Consider the following 16,392-nt stretch of genomic DNA (forward strand, 5'->3'; position numbering starts at 1 on the left):
TATCAGTGTCTGTCCTCCCTTATAGCTCAGAAATCCTTTATCAAGATGGAAGTTAGGTCATACTCTCAGATAAATGAGAGGGGCATTGGGAAAATGAGGGATTACCATTCTCCTCTTTCGGATGTGTGTGTGTGTGTGTGTGTGTGTGTGTGTGTGTGTGTGTGTGTGTGTGTGTGTGTGTGTGTGTGTGTGTGTGTGTGTGTGTGTGTGTGTGTGTGTGTGTGTGTGTGTGTGTGTGTGTGTGTGTGTGTGTGTGTGTGTGTGTGTTCTTGCATCTGTACCTGGACGCATGCTCTTGCTTATCGTGCGTTTTAGGCCCGGTTTATGGGGATGGATGGATTACTCCTGTGCCAGTCTGTGAGTGTCTCTGATCTGTTCGTTATCACGGGCAAGCTTGTGTCTCAGCGCTGCTTCGCAGGGCACTCAAGTTCACTGTGGTCAGCTGACTCAGCCATTCCTTGGCCTCCCTCCTTTATCTATCTCAGTCAGTGGCCAGACAGCTATTTTAGTGGGACGTTTTTGAGGCCACAGTTAATCCGTGTCATCATGTCTTTGATCTCCCTTCTGCAGTTAAAGCCATGTAGCTTAGTCTTACCAATGATGACGCTTATTTAAAAATGTAATCCTTTTTATCATAAGGTTGTAATGTAACAAAATGTGGAAAAGTGAAGGGGTCTGAAAACTTTGAAATGCGAACTTTTCTCATTCTTTGATTAATTTCCTTGTCAGTTGGCAGCACATCTTGTTAATTGGGACTTTTCATTTTAGCTGTCATCATAATAATAGGCTTGTTCTCTTTTTGGGCCATTAAAGAGATTCTCTGGTAATTTTGTGTACTTTTTAGCCAATATTTCTGAAAGTAGCACTCACGAGCCAAAAGTGGTCCCCGAAAATGACGTACTACGTCATATATGTGCAGATGTGCACCACGTCATTGCTCTCTCTGTGTCTCTCTTGCCCCATTCAAAACAACGGGGAACTAGGAAATGTCTGACTTCTGACTTCAGTGTGTTCAAAACAACTGGCAACTCAGGAAAAAACAAGATCAGACTGGGAAAAATCGGTTTGAATGGTCATCCAACTCAGAATTCCAACTCGGGAACTCGGGCCTCTTTCTAGAGCTCTGACTTTCCAACCTGAAGATCACTTATTATGTCATGATTTGATCTTTTTCTGAGTTCCTAGTTGTTTTGAATGCGGCAACTCTTTGCTGTGTCCACTGAGCCTTTCTGCCCACCGTGCAACCTCATTGGATAATGCTGGGCAGGCCTTTTTCTAGCTGTCACTCGAATGCGAGGGGCTGAAGCTCATTGGCTAGAACTCAAATTGCTAGGGTGCCGGCCTATGTGGGAGAAAATGTAGGGAAAATGTCTCAGCAGAGCTTCAAGAAAAGAGTGGCTTTCAAACTCGGGATTTCGTGGCTAATTGAGGTAAAACAGTAATTCTGCTCCTAGATTATTCATGTAGACTATGAACTACACATTGACACATCCAGTCCAAAGCAGGAGGTTTCAAAGTCATCATTGTATGATTAGGATTTCACAACTCCACACGTCTTGTTAACAAACTATAGTTTTAGCAAGTCGGTTAGGACATCTACTTTGTCTATGACAAGTAATTTTTCCAACACTTGTTTACAGACCCATTATTTCACTTATAATTCACTGTACCACAATTCCAGTGGGTCAGAAGTTCACATACACTAAGTTAACTGTGCTTTTAAACAGCTTGGAAAATAGCAGAAAATGATGTCATGGCTTTAGAAGCTTCTGATCGGCTGTGTACCTGTGGATGTATTTCAAGGCCTACCTTCAAACTCAGTGCCTCTTTTGCTTGACATCATGGAAAAGTCAAAGGAAATCAGCCAAAACCTCAGTAAACAAATTGTAGACCTCCACAAGCCTGGTTCATCCATGTGAGCAATTTCCAAATGCCTAAAGGTACCACATTTATCTGTATAAAAAAATAATGCTAAAGTATAAACACAATGGGACCAAGCAGCAGTCATACCGCTCAGGAAGGAGACGCGAGATGAACGTACTTTAGTGCGAAAAGTGCAAATCGATCCCAGAACAACTGCAACGGACACTGTGAAGATGCTGAAGGAAACAGGTACAAAAGTATCTATATCCACAGAAAAACAAGTCCTATATCGACATAACCTGAAAGGCCGCTCAGCAAGGAAGAAGCCACTGCTCCAAAACTGTCATAAAAAAGCCAGACTACGGTTTGCAACTGCACATGGGGACAAAGATCGTACCTTTTGGAGAAATGTCTTCTGGTCTGATGAAACAAAAATAGAACTGTTTGGCCATAATGACCATCGTTATGTTTGGAGGAAAAAGGGGGAGGCTTGCAAACTGAAGAACACCATCCCAACTGTGAAGCACGAGGGTGGCAGCATCATGTTGTGGGGGTGCTTTGCTGCAGGAGGGACTGGTGCACTTCACAAAATAGATGGCTTCATGAGGGAGGAAAATTATGGGACATATTGAAGCAACATCTCAAGACATCAGTCAGGAAGTTAAAGCTTGGTCGCAAATGTGTCTTCCAAATGGACAATGACCCCAAGCATACTTCTAAAGTTGTGGCAAAATGGCTTAAGAACAACAAAGTCAAGGTATTGGAGTGGCCATCACAAAACCCTTACCTCAAAATTTTGGGAAGAACTGAAAAAGCATGTGCGAGCAAGGAGGCCTTCAAACCTGACTCAACTTATTGTGGGAAGCTTGTGGAAGGCTACCTGAAATGTTTGACCCAAGTTAAACAATTTAAAGGCAATGCTACCAAATACTAATTGAGTGTATGTACATTTCAGACCCATTAGGAATGTGATGAAAGAAATACAAGCTGCAATAAATCATTCTCTCCACTATTATTCTGACATTTCACATTCATAAAACAAAGTGGCGATCCTAACTGACCTAAAACAGGGATTTTCTACTTGGATTAAATGTCAGGAATTGTGAAAAACTGAGTTTAACTGTACTTGGCTAAGGTGTATGTGAACTTTCGACTTCAACTGTATATATTTTTTATTTAACTAGGCAGGTCAGTTAAGAATTCATTCTTATTTACAATGAAGGCCTACTCCGGCCAAACCCGGACGATGCTGGGCTAATTGTGCGCCGCCCTATGGGACTCCGAATCACTGCCAGATATGATGCAGCCTGGATCCGAACCAGGTAATGTAGCAAAACTTCATGCAGAGATGCAGTGCCTTTGACTGCTGCACCACTTGGGAGCCCAACAATGCCATATTCAAAATAATTGGTGTGTGTGTGTGTGTGTGTGTGTGTGTGTGTGTGTGTGTGTGTGTGTGTGTGTGTGTGTGTGTGTGTGTGTGTGTGTGTGTGTGTGGCATTCCTGAAACTGTCAGACTGGTTGAGCTTGTCCCGCTGCCACCTTTCTTCAGCCGCTGTTTGGTACAGAGAGAGGCAAAGTTTTGATGTTATCTAATTTACACTCCCAACCACCCTGATTTCTGTACTCTGTTAGTCGGTTTTTCCTCCCTAAATGAATGTCTGTTTTCAGAATGGAAAGATTAAACCCAGATTAAGGAGGGAGTTTTATATAAATAGTTACATGTCCAAGGGTTTTGTTTCTATAAATCCATGTCAAGGTCAAAAAGTTGTTTACGGAAAATTGTTCAGATCTTTTCGTTTTGCCCTTTTTTGGAGAACATCCTGTTTCCTCCAGTTTTTTTCTGAGAAACAATTTGCATTGTGCAATACATTTTGATTAATACATATGCAATACATATGATTCATATTCTTGTGTGACAGGTGAAACGAGAACCTTGAGGTGAAAATACATAGTGAAACTATAGGGTTAGGCTACTGTGTTCAAAGAAGGAATAAATGTTCCTCTTATTTCCACCAAGTTGTTTGAAATAAATAAACATGAACAATACAGATCGCGGGCGGTTTGAAATGTCTCTGACAAGTCTTTTTTTTTTTTACCACAATCGGAACATGAGCGGATAATGATTGACGTTTGAGCACTTCTTGCACTTGGCTCTAGGCGGGATTGCAGGAGGATGATGTCACCACTTTCACACCGTGGGGAGGGGGTGAGGAGCGTTGGGGAGAGGAGGATAGTCAGGGTTCAGGTACACTAAATTTGTATACATAAATTAGGGGAGTTGGCGTGAGCAAGGGGCGAAGCTCCAGAGCGGGATACATGAATGAAGTCGCCAGACCGACTGAGGGAATAAGGGAACATGGATTGGGAACAAGTACTCCGATTGGAGAATGGCAAGGTGAGAGAGTTTTCGCTGCCTTGCAGTTTCGCTGTCCCTTGTCTTTTTGAAAGTATCAGGTGTCTCTGTATTTTGGAGCATAATGGTTTCAATAGACTGGTTTTAGTTTTCTTACAGCTGTCTCAATTACCGGATGCTGTGGTTTTCTTTTTAATCATGTCATTACAGAGTGGTATATGTCATCAGTTAGTCATATTGTGCCAACAGGTGAGGAATCTGCCAGTTTTCTATTTCCCAACTTTGGCGTGCAAATACTGGCTCTCCCCATCCCTCTTGCTCCTGTCTGTTCGGTGCACTGTAGCATATGCCAGTGTCAGTCTCTGATGCGGAGAATGGCCCCAGGGAATGTGTTGACAGTTAGGTTAGAAAGTAGTGAGCATGGCTCTTGACTTTGTCGCTACTGGAGTTGTAGGGCTCAGGGATGCATGTTTCCCAGTCTATTCTAACTCCTAACTATCATGGAGAGCTAATCGAATACCACATTTCCCATTTAGATTTAGTTTTTTTACACTGGTGCTTGTTGGCAGAAATCAGGTCAATGCCTGAAAAAGCAAAGGTTGTCTGTAGGTAGACCTAATCTGTGAATCAATGTCAACACTGTAATCGCAAATCCGACATCCTGTCATACATGATGTCCTACATTGTACTGGGCACACTAGTGATTAGGTTCAATGATATTATCCACCTCCACTCATGATTAACAATTTGTTACTGATGACAAATGTTTGATTTCCTCTATGGTTCAGCCTGCATGCCTTGCTACACAGTCAGTATTGTCTGGGCATATGGAAGGAAATTGGTTATTTTTCAGCCGCTTCCTTTTTTCTGTTTTCTTTGTGGAGCCAATATTATGATCATGAATTCCCCTCTCCTCCACCAGATTGAGCGGTTGGAGGTGAGTGGCTTAGCTCAGACCCCCCAGGCAGTGTCGTGTGGGGAGGATGGGTCTTTCTCTGGGGGTGACGATGGCACCCCGGACCCCCAGCGCACCAAGCAGGCCATCGCCCAGCTGCAGCAGAAAATCCTGAAGCTCACCGAGCAGATCAAGATTGAGCAGACGGCCAGAGACAACAACGTGGCCGAGTACCTCAAACTGGCCAACAACGCTGACAAGCAGCAGAGTGCCCGCATCAAACAGGTGAGCATTGTTTTATAATCAGAGTTTTTATCGTTTTGATATGAAACACAAAACAGTTGAATGACAATACACCAGACAGATCTACTTTTACTGGATAACAGCACTGCTAAATGATAGAATATATGACTACAATACAGTGCATTTGGAAAGTATTCAGACCCCCTCACTTTTTCCACATTTTGTTACGTTACAGCCGTATTCTGAAATGGATTAAAAAATATATATATCTAATCAATCTACACACAATACCCCATAATGACGAAGCAAAAACAGTTTTTTTTTACAACTTTTTTGCAAATCTATTAAAATAAAAAACGGAAATATCACATTACATACAGTACCAGTCAAAAGTTTGGAGTGGACACACCTACAGCACTCATCCCAGGGTTTTTCTCTATTTTTACTATTTTCTACATTGTAGAATAATAGTGAAGATATCAAAACTATGAAATAGCACATATGGAATCATGTAGTAACCAAAAAAAAATGTTTAACAAATCTAAATATATTTTATATTTGAGAATCTTCAAAGTAGCCACCCTTTGCCTTGATGACAGCTTTGCACACTCTGGCATTCTCTCAACCAGCTTCATGAGGTAGTCACCTGGAATGTGTTACAATTAACAGCTGTGCCTTTGTTAAAAGTAAATTTATGGAATTTCTTTCCTTCTTAATGTGTTTGAGCCAATCAGATGTGTTGTGACAAAGTAGGGTTGGTATACAGAAGATAGACCAATTCCATGTTATGGCAAGAACAGCTCAAATGAGCAAAGAGAAATGACCGTCCATTACTTTAAGACATGAAGGTCAGTCAATCCGGAAAATTACAAGATCTTTGAAAGTTTGAATGTTTCTTCAAGTGCAGTTCCAAAACCATCAAGTTACCGCCACAGGAAAGGAAGAGCTACCACAGCATTCTGCAGCGATACGCCATCCCATCTGGTTTGCACTTAGTAGGACTATTGTTTGTTTTTCAACAGGACAATGGCCCAACACACCTCCAGGCTGTGTAAGGTCTATTTGACCAAGAAGGAGAGTGATGGAGTACTGCATTAGATGGCCTGGCCTCCACAATCACACGACCTCAACCCAATTGAGATGGTTTGGGATGAGTTGGACCACAGAGTGAAGGAAAAGTAGCCAACAAGTGCTCAGCATATGTGGGAACTCATTCAAGATTGTTGGAATGCCAAGAGTGTACAAAGCTGTCATCAAGGCAAGGTTGGCTACTTTGAAGAATTTGTTAAACACTTTTTTGGTTACTACATGATTCCATATAGGGTTTTTCAGAGCTTTCATGGGTATGACGCTACAAGCTTGGCATACCTATTTTTGGGGAGTCCCCCCTCGTGACAGAGAAAATAAGTTATTTGTTATGGCCCACTAAAGTTAATTTCCTGCAGTTCTGTACATTTTACCATGTGGCTTAGAGAAAATGTTGCAGTTTTAAAGCACGTTTGCTGCAAATCTACTCATTTTGCCATGGGCGGAGAGAATTTTTTGACATTTTATAACTCATTTCATATATTTCTACTACAATTCTACACATTTTGCAATAGGGTGGAGGCAAATGTTTGCAGTTTTTAATATGATAATTGATGATTAATGGGTTATCCCGGTCGGTAATTTGACCATGCTTACTACGTTTAGATAGCTGGCCGCTAGACTAATTTACCAATCTAAAACATCTTTGCTGACATGGGCTAATTGAGTGACTGCTGATGCACAGCCACATTTCCAATTTGCACCTTGTGTATTATATTATTCTAACTCACAACAGTAAGTTGAGATCCTGACTTTGTACCTGCATTTAAAAAATGGTATTGACCCACGTGTAGATGAAGGGGAGGAGACAGGTTAAATAAGGATTTAAAGCCTTGAGACAATTGAGACATGGATTGTGTATGTGTGACATTTAGGGCGTGAATGGGAGTGTCTTTAAATGGGGTATGGTAGTAGGTTCCAGGCGCACCGGTTTGTGTCAAGAACTGCAACACTGCTGGGTTTTTCACGAGCAACAGTTTCCCATTGTGTATCAAGAATGGTCTACCACCCAAAGGACATCCAGCTAGACACAACTGTGGGAAGCATTGGAGTCAACATGGGCCAGCATCCCTGTGGAACGCTTTCAACACCTTGTAGAGTCCATGCCCAGACAAAATTAGGCTTTTCTGAAGGCAAAAGGAAGGGGGGGCAACTCAATATTAGGAAGATGTTCCTAATGTTTGGTATACTCAGTGTAAATGTCATATTAAACACAGCAATCTAAATGGCCTATATAACTGCAGGTCTTTGAGAAGAAGAACCAGAAGTCAGCCCAGACCATCCAGCAGCTGCAGAGGAAGCTGGAACACTACCACCGCAAGCTGAGGGAGGTGGAGCACAACGGCATCCCTCGCCAGTCCAAGGACGTCCTCAGGGACATGCAGCAGGGCCTAAAGGGTGTGGGGGCAAAGGTCACAGGCTTCAGCGAAGGTGTGGTGGACAGCGTCAAGGGAGGCCTCACCAGCTTCTCCCAGGCCACGCACTCTGCTGCCGCCGGGGTCGTCTCCAAGCCCCGAGAGATCGCCTCGCTGTTCCGCAACAAGTTTGGCAGCGCCGACAACATCCCCGGGCTGAAGGACTCCTTGGATGACCCGTCATGTGTTGAGGAGGGTTTGATGGGGGCCGGGGGGAGGTCTCTGGGCCTCGCAGGCCACCACCACCTGCAGTCCAGTCCCAAGTACGGTAGCGAGGATGACTGCTCCAGCGCTACCTCAGGGTCGGCAGGGGCCAACAGCACGACTGGGGCCCCCGGAGGCCCCCCCAGCTCCAGGGGGAACACCCTGGAGAGGAGCCAGAGCTCCAGCCTGGACATGCTGCTGCAGGAAGTGCAGGAGCTGAGGGAAGGCCAGGGGAGACTAGAGGAGAGTCTGGAGGTACTTAAGAGCCACTATCAGAGGGACTACACTGTCATCATGCAGACCCTACAGGAGGAACGATTCAGGTACGGAAACAAGAATCATTAAATAACGAGAGAGAGAGAGACCTGTATGAAAAACTCCATTCAAAGATGGATAAGGTTAACATTTGAGAGGTTATCTTTAAGTGTTATGGAAGCATGTATGTTTGTTGTAAAGGTAGTGACAGTAAACATAAAGATACACAGAAATTACAGAAACACCGTTATGCATCATTCAGGGAGAGAGAACAGCTATAGACTACTAAACTGTAGAGGTGTTTGTACAGACAATTTAGTAAAGACACTAAAGGAACAGAGGTCTCCATTTAAATATATTTAGGCAAATTAACAGGAGAGAGAGAGAGAGAGAGAGAGATGTGTTTAGGCAAAAAATACAGACCATCAAAACTGAGGGACCCTAATGAGCTTTGAGCGTGTCTGCTGATGACTATGTTCTCGCAATTAACCACACAGCTATGGTTAAACCACTGTGTTTAAACCTTTGATAAGAGTCTGAAGCATACCTAATGAAGAAATGGGTGGATGAATGAATGAGAATACAGCCTGGACTGAAGACTTTGTATTGATCTTTTCATGACTTGTAATGAACTAAGTCCACTGGTTATTTCACACTGTTTCTGTGTTGAGACTGCTACCTGTATAACTCTTAGAGGAAACGATTTTTTTTCTTGAGCGGATGGTCGGGGGCCGGAACATACAAATTGACCGCAAGAAGCCCAAAAATATATAATATTTGACTAGAACAGAATCATTTAAAACATTGCTTACATTTGCATATGATCACATATATCTCTCTATTATGCATGGTGTTACGGCTTTCTTCCGTTGACAGAGAGTCGGACCAAAATGCAGCGTGGTAAGTTAAATACATATTTAATGATGAAGAAAAAACGAACAAAACAAAACAACAAACGTAAAAACCTAAACAGTCTATCTTGTGCTAACACACAGAGAGACATGAACAATCACCCACAAACACACAGTGAAACCCGGGCTACCTAAATATGGTTCCCAATCAGAGACAACGATAATCACCTGACTCTGATTGAGAACCGCCTCAGGCAGCCATAGACTTTACTAGACAACCCTACTCAGCCACAATCCCAATACCTACTAAAACCCCAATACAAAAACACAACACAAAATAAACCCATGTCACACCCTGGCCTGACCAAATAAATATATAAACACAAAATACTAAGACCAGGGCGTGACACATGGGAATACTTTGGAACAGATTTCTTAAATTAAAATAACTTGGAGCTGATTTCCTGGTGGTTTTTTTGTTCTTTATGCCCAACAATTAGTTTATGCTCAGACATCTTGGGTTCTGCGGAAGCTCCTCCTCCTCCCCTTCTCTCTGACTCACCTGTTATGCTTCTATTCTGCTTGATCTGTTGTGTGTGTGCGTGCCGGTGTGGTACCAGAGGGAAGAGTTGTAGATCATATTAAAATGTGAATCTAAACAGGTCAGGTGAGCCATAATGAGATCAGACTGGTGAGGTGATTCACCTAATCACACACACATGCATGCACAGAGAAGCACATTATGCATTTATTCACATTTTTCTTGACACATTTTGTACGACTGTATTCAAAAATACTCACATTCATATACAGCTCTTTTTTTTGCCTGTTCAGTTGCTTTCCACTACTAATAACATCAATCTTCCTGGTCTCCTCCCTCCAGCTGAGAGTATGTGATTGGTCAGTGTCATCCTGCTGATTATCTGCCATTGGTCAGTCTTATCGACAGACGAGTAAGCATGTGCTAATCAGCTCACAGATAGCCGTCAGTCCAGTCAGTTGTCATTTGACCTAAAAGCTCTTTAGGCTCTTTTCCTGGAAAAACTGGAACCTCTGTTTCTCTAAATTGGCACTCGAGAGAGCGTGTGTTTGTGTGTGTGCGAGTGCGTGTGTGACTGTCCGCCTCTCTGTATCTCTGTCTGTGTCTATGTTTGCATGAGCTATTAGACTAACGTTTGTGTCTATATTTGGGTATGTCTAGGTGTGAGCGTCTGGAGGAGCAGCTGAATGATCTGACAGAGCTTCATCAGAATGAGATCCTAAACCTGAAGCAGGAGCTGGCCAGCATGGAGGAGAAGATAGCCTACCAGTCCTACGAGAGAGCCAGAGACTCACAGGTCAGTCACACGCACAACCACACACACACTGTACACATACAAACTAGATAGCCAGACAATTGTATGATTGTGATTAATTTCACAAACACAATTTCATCTGAAGTCAAACAGAAAGGCTTTCAGTTATAAGGCATGAGGATGAGGCACAATAATCTTTCTTCTGTGTGTGGGAGTACCAGGTTATTTTACAGCTCACCATTTACCTGGTATTTAACTTGGATGACAATACATGATAATGAATTCATCTTTACAGTTGAAGTTGGAAGTTTACATACACCTTAGCCAAATAGATTTAAACTCAGTTCTACACAATTCCTGACATTTAATCCTAGTAAAAAATCCCTGTCTTAGGTCAGTTAGGATCACCACTTTATTTTAAGAATGTGAAATGTCAGAATAATAGTGGAGAGAACGATTTATTTCAGCTTTTATTTCTTTCATCACATTCCCAGTGGGTCAGAAGTTTACATACACTCAATTAGTATTTGGTAGCATTGCCTTTAAATTGTTTAACAAAGGTTTCAGGTAACCTTCCACAAGCTTCCCACAATAAATTGGGTGAATTTTGGACCATTCCTCCTGACAGAGCCGGTGTAACTGAGTCAGGTTTGTTGGCCTCCTTGCTCACACACGCTTTTTCAGTTCTGCCCACAAATGTTCTATAGGATTGAGGTCATGGCTTTGTGATGGCCACTCCAATACCTTGACTTTGTTGTCCTTAAGCCATTTTGCCACGACTTTGGAAGTATGATTGGGGTCATTGTCCATTTGGAAGACCCATTTGCGACCAAGCTTTAACTTCCCGACTGATGTCTTGAGATGTTGGTTCAATATATCCACATAATTTTCCTCCCTCATGATGCCATCTATTTTGTGAAGTGCACCCGTCCCTCCTGCAGCAAAGTACCCCCACAACATGATCCTGCCACCCCCGTGCTTCACGGCTGGGATGGTGTTCTTCGGCTTGCGAACGTCCCCCTTTATCCTCCAAACATAACGATGGTCATTAGGGCCAAACAGTTCTATTTTTGTTTTGTCAGACCAGAGGACATTTCTCCAAAAAGTATGATCTTTGTCTCCATGTGCAGTTGCAAACCGTAGTCTGGCTTTTTTATGGCGGTTTTGGAGCAGTGGCTTCTTCCTTGCTGAGTGGCCTTTCAGGTTATGTCAATATAGGACTTGTTTTACTGTGGATATAGATACTTTTGTACCTGTTTCCTCCAGCATCTTTACAAGGTCCTTTGCTGGTGTTCTGGGATTGATTTGCACTTTTCTCACTAAAGTACGTTCATCTCTAGGAGACCGAACGAGTCTCCTTCCTAAATGGTATGACTGCTGCGTGGTCCCATGGTGTTTATACTTGCGCACTATTTTTTGTACAGATGAACATGGTACCTTCAGGCGTTTGGAAATTGCTCCCAATGATGAACCAGACTTGTGGAGGTCTTGTAAGGGTTTTCCTTAGGTGAAGTAGAGGCGGACCAAAATGCAGCGTGGTTTCTTTGATTCATGTTTAATAACAAAAGATAAACACGAACACTACAAAAACAATAAACGTGGAAAACCAAAAACAGCCCTATCTGGTACAAAACACAGAGACAGGAACAATCACCCACAGTCACACAGTGAAACCCAGGCTACCTAAATATGGTTCCCAATCAGAGACAATGACTAACACCTGCCTCTGATTGAGAACCATATCAGGCCAGACATAGAAATAGACAAACAAGACATCCAACATAGAATGCCCACTCAGATCACACCCTGACCAACCAAAACATAGAAACATACAAAGCAAACTATGGTCAGGGTGTGACAGGTCTACAATTTGTTTTCTGAGGTTTTGGCTGATTTCTTTTGATTTTCCCATGATGTCAAGCGAATGGGCACTAAGTTTGAAGGTAGGCCTTGAAATAAATCCACAGGAACACCTCCAATTGACTCAAATTATGTCAATTAGCCCATCAGAAGCTTCTAAAGCCATGACATCATTTTCTGGAATTTTCCAAGCTGTTTAAAGGCACAGTCTACTTATTGTATGTAAACTTCTGACCCACTGGAATTGTGATACAGTGAGTTATAAGTGAAATAATGGTTCTGTAAACAAATGTTGGATAAATGACTTGTGTCATGCACAATGTAGATCTCCTAACCGACATGCCAAAACTATAGTTTGTTAACAAGAAATTTGTGGAGTGGTTGAAAAACGAGTTTTAACGACTCCAACCTAAGTGTATGTAAACTTCTGACTTCAACTGTATATTTGTTTCATTGGAATCCATAAGAACAAGCATCATAATGTACCAGATAGTTAGCTATTTTGTTGAGTTCTTTCACAGGTTCGTCCCAGAAAAGTAACCATTGTTTCAATGTAATTTCTTATTAAATAACAGGGCATTACCAGCTTAAACAGGACTGTAAAATGAACTGAAAACCATGTCTGTGTACCATAACCTCAGTGGGTTGTTTGTCTGTAAACAGAGCATTTCCGTGTCTGTAAACCACATGTCCTTTTGTCCTGCATGAGGTTGTGGGTGCACAACGTTGCCTTGTCTTTAACCTATACATCCCTCTCTTTGATGTTTTAAATTAAATGCTAGAGTTTTACATTGAATGATCTTTGTTATTTGTCTGTCAGACACTACTGTCTTTACTTTACTGCGTGTAGTAGTACTGAGTAATACTATGTGTAACACTTTTCTCTTGACCTGTCCTGTAGGAAGCCCTGGAGGCGTGTCAGACACGTATCTCTAAGATGGAGTTGCAGCAGCAACAGCAGCAGGTGGTCCAGCTAGAGGGCTTAGAGAATGCCACGGCCCGGACACTGCTGGGGAAGCTCATCAACGTCCTCCTGGCCCTCATGGCCGTGCTCCTGGTGTTTGTCTCCACCATAGCCAACTGTGTGATCCCCCTGATGAAGACCCGCTCCCGGTCCTTCTCCACCCTCCTCCTCATCCTGCTCTTCGCCTTCATCTGGAGGAACTGGGACGCGCTGTCGGGCTGCTGCACGCACCGTGCCCTGCAGCCACCCAGATGACCGTGTGGAGAGGTGTGGTTCTATGACTACGCATGGGGGTGGAACTCTGTCCACACACACACAAGAAGCAGGATCAGCCTAACTGCCAATGGGATGGGGTGGTTGTGTTGACGGACGCCGAGGAATGAGCCTATCTGTTGAGCTCAGTGAGGTGGGACTGAGGAGAAAGTCAGGGAAGGAGGGAAGATGAGAATACCACTCAATTCTGACATTCATTTAGGAAGAATGAGACTTTGTTTACATTTTTGGAGATCAGAAATAGTTTTTTTTCTTTCACAGGATGCATCCTGATACTGTTTTATTTCCTAGGAGTTAATCAAGTATATTATTGTCGTTATTATTATTTCTAATATTATTATTTTTATTTTCATTTTTTTTAAATTCAGTACCATGTAGCGTTAAGTTCCTCCCACTCTGCACAAAGAGGAGCTGTCAGGAAACTGATTGGAAGTTCACCTCAGGCTCAGGCCCTCTGCAGAGAAATGCTATTCTGATTGTCTGCCTTTCAGGAAGAAAGTGCTCTACCTGGCTGTTATGGGTAGAATATAAAAAGATGAATGAATGCCCTCGCACTTTTCCCCACGCGATGGCTTGATTCTGAGATCAGAAGGAACCTTTCTACCGAGGACTTTTTGTTTCCCGGACAATACTGTGAGTGTCACGCCTAGAGACTCCTCGTGCTTCCGTACATCCTTTTCAATTAAGATAGGTGATATCATGAATGATAATGACTTCTAGAGTGTGGCAACAGCTTAGACAAGAGGGAGGGTTTAACAGTTAGGGCCATTCGCCACAGAGCCACCAGAGACCAAAGGTACAAATAAGGCCACTTTGCAGGAAATGTGGAGTTGCCATGATACTGCTTTTTACTGGTGCCCACCCATTGTGTCAGCTGAAGTCCATGTTGAAAATGAATGCTGCTTTTGCCAGACAAAGACAACTGTATCCACTGCCATGCTACTGTTGTTCGATGCGCTGCCTGTATTACGAATGTGACTCACTCCATCACTTACGGTTCTCTCTCTCCCTTTCACTCTCTTTTTATCCCCATGTTTCCTCCAATATTCATTCTGTCCTATGTGCCAAAACTCTCCCGTTGCACCTGGTTAATAAATAGGGAGGTTTTTATGTTCTTTCTTTCTTTGATATGTAAAGAGAAAAGACCCAGCGCAGGTCATATAGCTTTGTGGGGATGAGAGGCAAAATGTCAATTACACCCTATTCCCTTTATAGTGCACCACTTTCACTGTGTATAATAGAGAATAATGTGCCATTTGTGATACAAAACATACAGTTCTCTTCGATGATCATCCAATTGTACATACGGCCTACTTGTATGTCTCACCTTGGATTTGAGGTGTATGACAAATAATATTAGCCTGGTTCCCAGATCTGTTTGTGCTTTATTAGCCAACTCCTCTGATTCATGGTCATGACATTGCAGAATAATTGACTAAACAAAGCACACACTGATATGGAACCAGGCTAACAGAATATACCTTAACAAGGCCACTTCTGAGTAATTGCTCTGAGAAACTCACTGCTAATGATCTGATGTGCGTTTCCTAATCCGGGTCCTTGATTACTGTTGAATATGCTGGCTCTCAATCCATTTTATCCTCCCATTCATCTGTTCAAGGTCCTTCAGTTCAAGGTCCTTCGACCTAGCTGACATGAATGAGTCCATCTGAAGTCCATTCTGCAGCTCCATTAGGAGCTTGTTTGAAGATAATAACTGATATTGGGAATTGCGTTCTGGGACAAGGATGGAGGAACACTACATTTCTTCCTATACATAGCCCTCTCTGGCGGCTTAGGCCTATGTTCAGGATCATTGAAACATATTTAAACCAGAAACTGCACTGAATTTGTGTCTTGATCTTGTGTCTTGATCTTGAACGTGCCACAGGTGAATGGCTCCTGAGTTTACTTCTGACTTTGGTGTGACCTTGCCGTGTCCTCTCTGGTGTTTTGTAGGGTAGGGTTGTGTGCTAAACCACTCGAGTGCCTTCTGATGTCCTTTTCTAAGTGTGGGACAATAAAAGTGCATTCCTGATTAACTCCTGGCACTCTGACTTTGTGTGTGTGTGTGTGTTGCATGTGTACCTAGACACGCACTCAAGTTGAAGTTCATGTACGAAGCCACTAGATGGCGGTCCTATCCTGTTTAAAACTCCTTAGTGCCTGAGATGACCCACAGATGATCTGTGCGCTCAAATTGAGCCTTGAAACACCTTCATTACAGTGGGTTTAGAAATGTGTGATACATATTTAACTTTTCAATGTGTGTGTGCGTCCGTGTCCTTTATGCAGTGTGTGTTCAAAATATATATATTTTACCATTCATATTCCCTAGCTGTTCATGTCTCATTGTCAGTCCATATGGGGCGGAGAGGCAGTGGAGTGCTGACGCTGTCCCTGTGCAGGGGTTGTTTCTTATCTGGCAGGAAACAGGTTGGTGGGCAGAGCGCAGTCCCAGTCCCTTACCACACTGGACCCACTACAATTTGCATACTACAACTCAGCTTCAAAAAACATAGTCCCCTCTGAGCTCGTCATTAAGCTCATGGCCCTGGGACTAAACACCTCGCTCTGCAACTGGATCCTGGACTTCCTGACGGGCTGCCCCCAGGTGGTGTGGGTAGGCAACAACTCCTCTGCCACGCTGACCCTCAACACATTGGGGGCTGTCAGGGGTAGGTGTTCATCCTCCTCCTGTATTCCCTGTTCAACTACGACTGTGTCTATGCATGACTCCAGCACCATCATTAAATTTGCAGACGACACGACGGTGATGAGACAGCCTACAGGGAGGTTAGAGCCCTGGCAAAGTGGTCCGAGGACAGAAAC

At 43.1% G+C, this 16,392-nt stretch overlaps 1 protein-coding gene across 3 annotated transcripts in view; it reads left to right on the plus strand.

The window, feature by feature from the left end:
- Nucleotides 1-15,602, plus strand: part of LOC112215737 (transmembrane and coiled-coil domains protein 1) — a 71,274-nt gene extending 55,672 nt beyond the window's left edge. For 2 of the 3 annotated variants that reach the window (XM_024375066.2, XM_024375068.2), the window contains 4 exons: nt 5,142-5,399; nt 7,688-8,385; nt 10,370-10,505; nt 13,225-15,602. In XM_024375066.2, the coding sequence (XP_024230834.1) occupies nt 5,142-5,399; nt 7,688-8,385; nt 10,370-10,505; nt 13,225-13,542 (1,410 nt within the window). In that variant the 3' untranslated portion in view covers nt 13,543-15,602. Of the gene's footprint in view, nt 1-3,345; nt 4,262-5,141; nt 5,400-7,687; nt 8,386-10,369; nt 10,506-13,224 lie in introns of those variants that run through there. The other variant, XM_024375067.2, reaches the window with a different exon arrangement.
- The last annotated feature ends 790 nt before the right edge of the window (nt 15,603-16,392 follow it).

This window comes from Oncorhynchus tshawytscha, linkage group LG16 (genome assembly GCF_018296145.1).
Source record: "Oncorhynchus tshawytscha isolate Ot180627B linkage group LG16, Otsh_v2.0, whole genome shotgun sequence".
Classification (NCBI taxonomy): domain Eukaryota; kingdom Metazoa; phylum Chordata; class Actinopteri; order Salmoniformes; family Salmonidae; genus Oncorhynchus; species Oncorhynchus tshawytscha.